This window comes from Xiphias gladius, chromosome 10, assembly GCF_016859285.1.
Source record: "Xiphias gladius isolate SHS-SW01 ecotype Sanya breed wild chromosome 10, ASM1685928v1, whole genome shotgun sequence".
Classification (NCBI taxonomy): Eukaryota; Metazoa; Chordata; class Actinopteri; order Istiophoriformes; family Xiphiidae; genus Xiphias; species Xiphias gladius.
This window is the reverse complement of record NC_053409.1, coordinates 15,175,382-15,186,507: the sequence shown is the minus strand read 5'-3', so window position 1 is coordinate 15,186,507 and position 11,126 is coordinate 15,175,382. Positions and strand designations below refer to the sequence as shown.

The 11,126-nt window shown below is 42.1% G+C and overlaps 1 protein-coding gene across 1 annotated transcript in view; it reads right to left on the bottom strand.

The window, feature by feature from the left end:
• Positions 1-853: 853 nt before the first annotated feature.
• The window catches only part of rlf (RLF zinc finger), a 21,410-nt gene continuing 11,137 nt past the window's right edge, over positions 854-11,126 (bottom strand). The window contains exons 5-9 of the mRNA XM_040137978.1: positions 10,407-10,542; positions 10,068-10,270; positions 8,775-8,911; positions 8,378-8,519; positions 854-6,025 (exon numbers count right to left, since the gene is read on the bottom strand). Coding sequence (XP_039993912.1) covers positions 1,376-6,025; positions 8,378-8,519; positions 8,775-8,911; positions 10,068-10,270; positions 10,407-10,542 — 5,268 coding nt within the window. The 3' untranslated portion in view covers positions 854-1,375. The remainder of the gene's footprint in view (positions 6,026-8,377; positions 8,520-8,774; positions 8,912-10,067; positions 10,271-10,406; positions 10,543-11,126) is intronic.

Genomic DNA, 11,126 nt, shown 5'->3' with positions numbered 1-11,126 from the left:
TAATTAGCATATAATCACGAGAAATACTGCTGGCCTCCTATTAACCTCCATTTCTCCCAGTTTCCCTATGCTGTAATATTACATGGCTTGAGGTTTCAATCCGATTTAACACTCATTTATTTAATAACATTCACTTTGTAGCTTTTGTTAATAAGGAAGGTTTTAAAAACTAGATTTTGGCAAAGGGACCCTCTGAAAGCGTGTTTTTGTGCTTCAGTAGAACATATTCTCATACAACTGAACAAATTTACTCCAATTTTCCACAAATTTAAAATGTCACACTGTGAGCCTGGGGCATATTGGGCTCCTGGAGGTCTGGGGCCCCAGGGCAGTTAGCTGCTGTTGGTAATCCAGCCCAAACTACACAATTAACAGACTTGTACAGTGCAAAGCCCATTTTTTGGATAAAAGAGTGCAATTGTGGGTAATAAACTATGCAACTTTCAAAGTAATCTGTACTCCTTCTAAATACTGAACTAGAAACAGATGATATCCATCATAGTGTGAAAGATGTTTTTGAAAATAATTTTTTTTTTTAAATATACCTGTGTACCAGTAAACTTAAAAGCACATTCCAGCCTAAAAATTAAAACTCAACAAAATTAGACTCAACAACAGATTTTAATCATTTTTTTCTGTCTGTTCTTTCCATTAAAAACATTAATATTACATGTTAATGTGTTTGACTGAGTCTTCCTTGCGTGTGTTCTGCCTCAATGTTTTGATTGTAGAGGAAATACGCCCAACGTAGCAAAATTCTACAAAGATACCATTTAACTGTGACTTCAAGAACTTGGTATTAAAAAAAAAAAAAAAAAAGTAAATGACACAAATCATTAAGCGAATTGCTTTATTTCATTTCCACATTTATTTTATTAGAAAGTGTTACATACATGTCTGCCAACATCTGTCCACTGCATCCCAACATTGATTTAATATAAACTGAGGTGAAAAATAACGAAACATATTCCTCAAGAACTTTGTAGCAAGGAAATGTTTTTCAGTCACATGTTCACACAGGTGAAAAGGCCTTGCAATAAGCTACTGACCATTTCTAACAATCTGAAAATCTGTACATTTATCTCAGCGAACTACAGTATATACACTTGTGATGATGAGTTAACGTAACAGGTGTTATCTGAATACCTTCATAACATGTCTACAAAACAATCATCTTGGATCTGATGTGCACTGTTTAAGCTTGTTTTTTATCTTATGCTAATTTCTACAATGCTTAAGTTTGGCAACCGTAAAAAACAAACAACACAAAAAACCCATAATACTATCATTTTGGGACAAAGAAAAATACTGGTACACTGTTTGTGAAAATACAAAGTAATTTGCAATAGCCTTGTTAAAAAGATGCTCAGTTAAATTAACTTCCAAGAAGCAGTTTGCTGTTGTTGGTGTCTGATGGGAAGAGGTCAGGCAGGGTGGTGGTACACACAGGTCTCCCCAGGACCACCACAGGTCTGAGGTACTGAAGCTGTTTGATGGCCAGGTCCCCACACCCAGCCAGAGCTTTGTCCAGGATGGACTTCAAGTTTTGGACTGATGTGAAGTCCCCAGTCATAGCGTGGGGCTTCAGCAGTGGGGAATGAGTGCGTCTGCTGCGGGTGTGAGAGATCCCCAACTGGTTGTTCTCCTTAACAGAACAACTGCGTCTGAAAGCGTCTCGCCGTTTCACTGGCACTGTGTTTTTGTCTTTCGGGGTGGTTTCTTGTATGAACTTGAGGAATGAGGACTCAAAGCCCATGGGCTTATAAGCGGCGATGTCAAAAGGACGTGGAGAAGGGCTACGAGGCTGAGGGTCTTTCATATTTGACGGCTGTTCCGACAGTTCGTTTTTCCGTTTTAGTGGCTGGCGAACAGGAGGAGTGGGCAATGCTGCTGACCCGTTAAATATTTTACCACCATCCTTGTTGCTTGATGCATCTTGGAAGCCCTCTTCAGTAGTAAAGCGCAGTGAGCATGGTGGCGAGAGGTCGACAGTGACGGGACGAAGCAGAGGTTTGATTTTGTCCAAGCTTAATCTCTCCTCCTGTTTCTGACTGATCTGTGTAGCTGCAGCTGAGTCGTCAGTGTGCCCACCGGTGCTTGGTTCACCATACAGCACCTCATCTGCACCAACAAGGACGCCATTTCTCTCCACCGGGGGCGGCTCTTCCTCTTCCTCCTCTGGAAATCCCAGTGGATTGTGATTATCCTCATCCTGTGTGTCTGCCTTAATGGAGAGCAGGCTCATGGGTGCAGGCTGCCCCCCTGTGTTTTCTGGCTCTGCCTGATACTCCATTTTGCGAACCCCATTAGGGGCACACGCTCCCGCCACAGTTGGCCTGGCCGACTTCCTCTGAATTAGTTCCTCCAGCTGCTCAGCATTAAAGACAAGTTTATCTTCATTCTTAAAAAGATCCTCTCGTCGCATGCGGTGAACCTTCAGGTAGTGACGGTGCAAGCTCTGCATGTATGTGACGACAGAATCACAGTCCTGAACCATACATGGGTATGCCACACGCAGACAGCGGTCTTGGCACATCTGTAGTGCTTCTTCATGAGATCTGAAGACAAAACGAGTGTAACAATTTCTTTTTTGTTTCTTTTTTTCTCCTGACTCTTTATTCTCCTCAAGACACGGCTCGCCAATTTCTTCTGACTGGGCAGTCACTTCAGGGTTGGGACTCGATCTCTCAAGTGTGGTGGGTGAACCAGATTCTTCTTTCTGAGGACTCTGTGGTGTGACGATGAGCTTCTTTTGGCATCCAGTAATCGACTTCTTGTGAGTACTCTGTAGACGTACCACCAGTGAATCGTAGTACTCACAGTGACTATAAAGTGTATGTTTTTTAAGTGCATCATCATGGCTGAACACTCTTGTGCAGCCTTCATACTTGCACCTTATTAGCTCTGGTGGTTGAGAGTGGCAGTCTCGAGTGTGACGCACTAGGCTGCTTTTAAGGTGGTAGGAGGCGCTACAATTGGCAAAGTGACATTTGTATTGGGGCTGAGGTTCATCTGAGTGTGGAAGAGACCTTTTCTTGGCAGGCTCTTTTCTGACTTCTGGACTGTGATGCACATCAAAATCTTTTTCCAACAAGAGCTGAGAGCGATTGTAATGATGTACCAACTGTAAGTGACGCACAAGGCCTCCCTGGGTGGAAAAAGCTGCATCACAGTTTTTTGCTACACAATGAAAGGGCTTACTGAACTTATCCAGTATATAGCAGAGATTACTTTTGGCTACCAAACGTCTTGTAGTTCTGACCTGTTGTGTGGTCCTATCCTCACTTTTTCCCTTCTGCTCATTGTCTTCCACTCTACTCTCTGCTTCATCCTCCCCTTCCTCATCAGATGGAGAATGATTATCAAAGTTTTGTCCATTTTCGCTTATTGTGGCTGAGTTTTTTTTCTCAGGTTGGCGTTGCAACTTAGGGGTCTCTTTCTTCCTCACTTTTGGACCTTGGTTCGTTGAGGGCTGAGATGTTTGCTTTGCAGGCTCTTTGTTTCCCTCATACCGTACAGATCCACAACTTATTTTGTCCACCAAAGTCTCACTCAGGTTATGTATCTGAATATAGTGGGCCCTCAAGACATGTTTTTGTCTGTGACTTTTGGAACAGAGCTGGCAAACGTAAGGCTTAAAAGATGTGGTTTTCAGGGAAGTCAACCTTTTGGCCTGTTCGACAGTTCGGCCATGTTTGGTGTTATAGTGTCGCAGTAAGCTGTAACTCTGAGCAGTCCTGAAGCCACAACTTTTTACCTCACAGATATATGGCTTAGCAGTGGCTAATGATTCAACAGCGCCTTCTCCATCAGTAGCTGATGCATGTTCAAGTTTGACTTTTAACTTTTCTTCGGGCAGATGTGGAGGTCTCTTCTGAAGCAATACAACAGGAGGCTTTGCCATTATTGCCTGATGAAGAGAAATTTGCGATGCATTAGACTCTGAGTTGGACTGAGGTGGCTCACTTGGCACACTGTGAGAGGATGAGGAATTCAGGTCAAGTTTACTGAGCCCAATAAGAATCTCTTTCAGGGCATCATTTTTTGTTAAAAGACTTGAAGAATTTGATTCATTATTTTGGAGATGAGTGGATGCTTTTCTTTCTTTGCCAGCCTCCACAGGTTGAAATGGAGCTGATAGCTCATTTCGCCCCTTTTCCTCACTGTCTGGCTCAGTTTCAGTCTTTACCCCTTTGGACATTGAGCCACGCTCTTTGTCATGTTTGTGTTCTTTGTTCTCCAGTTTAAGATGTTCTGGGTGGGCACATTTCAGATGTCTCTGGACATCTCTGGCTCTGGAAAAAGTCATGCCACACTTCTCAAAACCACAGGTGAACTTGCTTCCATCAAAACACACAGCCACCAAGGTCATTGTTGCTTTGGGCTCTTGGCTGTCAGATTCTTGCGAAGAGGAGGCACAACTCACTGAGGAAGAGTTTAGGACATCTCCATTTACAATCTCTTCTGAATCAAGTGACTTATTAAGGCGGGCCGTCGCTTCAGGAACAGTCTTAAGAAGTTTCCGCTTTGCCTTCCTCTGAGCCTCAAAGTCGTCTTCAGAGAAGGTGATGTTGTGTGTGGATAAATGCTTTATAAATTCCTTTTTGGATAAATAGTATTTTCTACATTCAGCGCTAGAGCAGGTAAATGCCGCATCTCTGAAATGCTGTGCTTCATGGTGATAGATTTGTCCCAAGTCAGAGCAAGTGACATAACAGCCTTTGAGCTCACACTGGTAGTTGAGCTGATAGCCATGGGTCTGTTTGTGTGTGACAAGTTCGTTGGAAGTGCGAAACTGAGCGCCACAACCTATAACCACACACATGTAAGGCCGATCACCATAGTGAACCCTTCGATGTTTGCGGTGATGGTAAGCTGAGACAAAGTGCCGTCTACAAAAAACACACTTCTCCCGCTTGTCTCTCATCTGGTGAAAATGTTTCACATTCTCATCCCCTTTGTGCTCTGACTTTAAGTGGACATATAAGTACTTGGAATGTTTAAAAATCCGAGTACACCCAGTTCCTGGACATGGATACTCATCTCGGTTCTGCAGTTTGAAGTGCTGGTCAATGTAATCGAATGTTATATGCTCATCATCGTCCAAACTCTTCTCTTTCACAGTTTTGGCTTGCTGCACGATGTGGTGAAGCACGTCTGGATCATGTGTGGATTTGTAATACAGCATTAAAGAAGGGTCAATGGTGATCTCGCCTGGCTCAACCTCATCATCCTCATCTATCTGTTTCTGCACGTCCTCTTTCTTTACATGGTTTTTGTAAAGATGTGTTTCACTCTGAATGTGTTGTTTCATGTGAGGGACAAGTTCCTTTCTGCTCTTAAACCTTTCCAGGCACACAGGGCATGGATTGCTGTTGTCCTCTGCATGTCTTTTAGAGTGGTGAATAATTTGGGTGTCAGTTACTGACCTCTTACAAATCTGACAGCAGAACTTGTGTTTCTTTGCCTCTGAATCCCCTTGGATTTCTGGTAAGATAGAAGACTGCTTTTTATCCTGCTGCTCATGACCATCAAGACTTCCATTTATCCTCTTTTGATGCTCAGAGTCTACTTTCACTGTGACTCCCTGTGGCTCATGTTGTTTAACCTTCTCTTGTTTGTCTACCACCTCGTCCTCTTCCCCTTCGGACTCTGGCATCAACCCAAGAAGAGAGATGCAGTGATACTTTAGAGTTTTCCAGTCCCAGAATTCGGGGTCAAAAGGCCAGTATGCTTTCAGGGCTAGTAGCAACTCGCAGCGTAGTGAGTTGGGAATAACCTCGTTTTCCTGGTCATACTTTTGGTCTGGGCGTAAATAGAGCTCCTCAAGACAGCTGAAGACCTCTTGACAGGGGCCAAGTAGGAACTCTGTTAGTTGGCAGGCACGCAACACTTCAAGGTCGTCTGGAAGAAGACAGGACACTGTTTTACAGACAGATATCCTTGTTTCTGAGTCTTCCTGCTTTGGAAGTTGAAGGGCTTTGACACAAAGTTCTACTGAAGCAGGTACCCCCAGATCCTCTGCCTGAAAAGAGAGTGATATATCATTACCATTGAACAGGACCCCGAAAATCACAAATTTAATGGTGATAAGACCCTATTTACACTTGTCATTTCAATATGCAGTGGCCGGATAAAACCCAGATGAGATTTAAGATGCTTTCATTTACACTTGGCCACATGTGTGTCTCTCTGTTGGCCAAATCACAAATCAGATTAAAATCCATTTTTGTTTTCCCAGGCTAAATTCAAATAAGGGCTGGCCCTCCTGCAGTTCAGGAGGCAGCGATAATGTACTTGAAGCTGTCCAGTAACTACCAAAAATGCCACAAAAATAACAACTTCAGCAGTTTAGTTACAACAATAAAAGTTTAGTTAATGTTAGCTATGAACTGTCGTAACACAAACACATGAATGAATCGTGTTTAGCAGCAGCAGCTCGGCGTGCCTTGTATTTGATCCTATGTATAGAAATTACTGGAGCTTTTTTTTTGTTGTATGACGAGAGAGAACAATTTTAGTGTAATTTTAGTGTAACTTTTGCTGCTGTTATCACTGGATACAGACAAGACGGACCCTGTAGAAGATATTTCCACCGACAGCTTACTGACGTAGTTATAGTCGGCAAGAGTAAAGATTACGTATGCATCTTGAAGAGATGGATGAATTTACACCTTTTCGACATCTAGCCATGAAGTGTCTCCAGAGGTGGTTTGAACACAAAGCATTTTACAGTCACACTCTGAAACTCTATAGGTGAAATGTTGTTGCAATTAAAAATGCAAATCAATGTAGTAAAAACATGGATGATACTTCTGTCTTAGCTTGGGTTCCAGAGAAGTGAATTTACTCCATTAAAGAGTAACTCAGTACTTAATTATGAAAGGAAAAGGAAAAAAACAAAAACAAAACATAGCTGCACTGGCCTCTATGGGTTGAAATGTACAGTGTAAGTCTCTTGAACCTATGACCAAATCCAGCATCACAGCTCAGTGTGGTCAGGGTGGCTCTGTATTGTAGTGCCAAGCTATATCCCTGCGACACAGGGACACTGTGGGAAAACAGGCAGTGTTTCCCATAGGATTAAATTGTATTTTTGTACCCCGGGGGGGGGGGGGGACTCTATCCGTGTTTGTTGTCAATCTCACCTTTTGCTTCTGCCCTAGCTGGCTCTCCAAGAGCAGCATGTTGGTAGCTGTCCTCCTCTACCTCTCCTACATCTCTCTTCATTAGCTAAAGCTATCCCTTCCTAACCCTCTCCTGCTGCTTCAGCTGCCACAGCAGCACTGGCTGAAGCTTGGAAATATTCAAAACAAATTAATTGGATAGGTAATCACACCGGTCAGACTGTTCAGCTTCCCCAGGTACTCCGTTTTGCCAATACCTCTGGTCCAGACCGTCTTTGCGACTCCTCAGGACGAGCCCTTTTGAGTCTTTGAAAAATATTTTTCAGTATTCATCTGTACTGAGGGAGCAAACATTCAGCATCAGGGTGAAAGAATTAACATTAAGGTTATCCACTTGCACAAGCAGTCGATATTGACTAGCAGTTATGCTAGCCATCTTCTCTGCTGGGAAAGGCCAACAACAATCCTTCATCTCGCGCATGATCATGTTTTGATTCAGACAGGCACGGAGAGGAGGGGCTATTCACAGATGGGTCCATTGACAATGAGTTTGTGTGTGTGTGTGTGTGTGTGTGTGTGTGTGTGTGTGTGTGTGTGTGTGTGTGTGAGAGACTGGGAGAGAGAGAGATGGAGGTAAGGGGGGATGAGCGAATCAATGCACTGCGCACAGCTCTACAATGAAATTAGACTTTACCCATTTGAAGTAGTAAAGAAAATTGAAAATCAATTATGTGATGGGCAATGCTGATACTGTGGTGGGCTGTCACAAATGTGGGAAACACCTACTACGTTAGAAAACTTTTGTTAGTTTGGTTAATAATATATTCAATATATTTGGTTCATTATGAAACGGTGGCATGACAAATTAGACTGTGGCGAGCTACCACATTCTAGGTAATTAATACCAAACACTTGTGGGGATTCTGCAGTTGAAGACTTTCGACCCGACCCACCCTGAAGGTGCACCTTATAGATAACCAGGGCCTAAATTAGTTTAGTTCCTCTGTCATAGTCCCTGCCCTGAAATAGTGTGTCATACAACTGCATAGTTTTTAAATCTGTTGTCAGACTAATTTTCCTAATCTTCAGTTCTTCAGAGGCAAGGGAAACAAGGACACACAAGCTAAACAGGCTTTTATTTCCTGAGTTTAGTTCCTGTGGCACCTTAATACCTGGAATTACCGAACTATAACCAATGAACCGATTTAAATCCAGAATCAAAAGTGGACAGTACGGCTGTTCACACTCACCTCTGTCTGAATCACACGGACCAGGTAAAGCAAATGGTGGACCGTTTTGGCAATGGCACCTAGTTGAAGGCATCGTTCCAGGAGAGACAGCAACGAGGGGTCGATCCTCCTCTGAAGTTTACTCCATAACAGAGTCAACTCCCTTTGGAGAAAAAAAAGACAAATAAATTTATGTAATGTTGTAATTCTCATTCTCAAAAACAAAAACAGACTTGACTCTGGTGACAGCTAGAATAACAAGGAAATCAAGATAAAACAAATTATTAAATCATAAATCTATGCTCTGGACATCCAGTCTAATTGCTGCTAACAATTTCAAAACATCAATAATTTACATGTGACTGCAGTCATACATGCAGTCCACCCAATCCCTTGACCCTTAACAAGGACTACTCACCAGGAGCAGTAAAGACTCTGCTGCTGAAGCTGCTGAGTCAAGAAAGTTGTGCACAAGATGAAGGCTGTATTCTCCTCCCCCTCCGTCTCCAAATTGCATGTGATCTCCAGCACATCCTTAGAGTCAAGTCTGGATATCTGTATGGAGAGTAAAAGTTGAATACTTAAAAATAAGTTAACAGACAAGATATCTAAAGCCATTTTCAAATTTAGATATGGCAAATCAAATGTGGAGTCATAATTCTCTCCTCTGGCAAAATATGAACCTGTCAGTCTCCCCTTCCTTTCCTGTCTATCTCCACTATTACTGTCAGAATAAAGGCCAAAAACACCAGGAGTAAATAACTTAATGGAAAACAAAAATGTTTACATGTCTAGAATTTTTCATCAAATCACACATCACTGCCGGGAGTGTGTGCTAAAATAGAGCGCAGATAAAATCAGGATTCTTTATAAAGTACTGTACAAGTTTTTCTAGATGGGGCTTGGGAAGATAAGAGGACCATTCTGGATGTGTGTATTATGCTCAACGAGGTCAACTAAGTACATCAAAAAAAGAACAAAAACACTGAAGTGAACAAGTTTTAAAATTAATTCACATCTATAAACACAAATTAAACATTTTAGATAGAATATGTAACTCTTTAAAAAGTGTAACTTGACCACCCCTAAAAATCTTGTCTTTGCTGATCTCCAGGGGTTTAACTTTTCTTCTTTCTGTAATGATGCATGATGTACTCCTGGAGTCTTGTGTACTGCATTTAAATCATATTCAGTTTTTGGCTCTATTTTTGGAGACGTTAAAGACAAACTTTATTACTAATAACCTTTTTTTTTAAAATTATATTGTCATTTAATGTATTATGAGGACGGCTTCACCCATTTTTATTTATCACCTAATATCCATTGTATACTGCCTGGACAGAGAGAAATGCTGTGTCTGTGCTGCTGAGAATAGAGGCTGTTTTATCCGGACTCAGTATCTTGTCAGTACCACCTGTCTCCTACCACAGAGACAGGATATTGTTAAGTGCATATTCTCCCATTTTTGAAATACAATCCCTGACTGTCGCACAGAATTTAACACTCTGTATCTTACTTTTTGAAAATCTTTCAGGTTGGTTTGTCACTTGTATACTTCTAAAGAGTGTCAGCGCAAGTACATGTGAGACCCAACACACTTATGTAATATTTCCTCATCGTTGTCAAAACTGACAAAAGGGGCACAAATGTATCACTGTCTCAAAACAGCATCAGGCAAACAACTGAACATCTAGTGAACGTGCCATAATACCTCCATGATGGCTTCTTCATTAGGCAGCAGGTGACAAAGCAGGGAGACGTATGTTTGACGAAAAGTAGCTTGGTTGGAGATGAAGCTGCATTCAGTGCAAGCTTTAGCCAGCACCACTGCCTTGGCAACTTCACCCATCTTCTCCAGATGTTTCACCCGCATCTCCATGAAGCCCTCGCCCTCCAAGCTGATGTATGCATCAACTAGAGACAGAATTCAAACAAAGTCTGGTTAGCAAACTATCAGGACAATGCCAATGTGACAATAGGCACTGATATTAAAGCCTGGTGCTACCATCCTTAAATAACATAACCTAAATAAGTTGACCGAACTCCCAACCTTCTTCTGGGTTGGTGACCTGGCCGGTGAGGAGGGAGGTAAGGACTGGGTTGCTCCATGCTCCTCCCTCTCCTGTGATCTGGAGTAAAGCTTGAAGGTCTGTGCTTCCATACTGCAGCAAGGTATCATGGGCAATCTGCAGTAAACACACAAAAAATTTAAAATTTAAATACAATAAAAATAGCTATTTGTTCAGCACCCTCTTGAAAATTAGATTTAAAAAAACAAACAAACAAACAAACAAAAAAAAACCCAAAAAAGGAATATAAGTTGTGGCATTTTTTTCCCGACACAGAGGAAGAAGTGGTGCTCTCCACTACTGTCATGTGATAATGAATATTACAAACAAACAACTCAAAAGGCCATTACTTCAAATCAATACATTACTGGCTTTAAGGTGGAAACTGACAACTATTCCACTTTTCCTCCCCTAGCGTTTACAAGTGTTATAACTGTTGGAGCCGCTGTTGCATAGACCGCATCGCTTTGCATTTTCCTCAGAGCCTTGAAGCTACCAACAACAAAGGACACAGGACACGAAGTGAATGACGAGCGAATGACCGTCTGAGGTTTTACGTTACGTTTTACCTTGGTTTCTATCACTCTCCCTCTTTGCCTTCCTTGCTTCCTCAAACAACGGGGCTCTTTTTCTTTTAGTGGACAGTTTCCACAATTACTCTGGTTGTTCCACCATCCACCATTTCTGCTAACTGGGGAAAG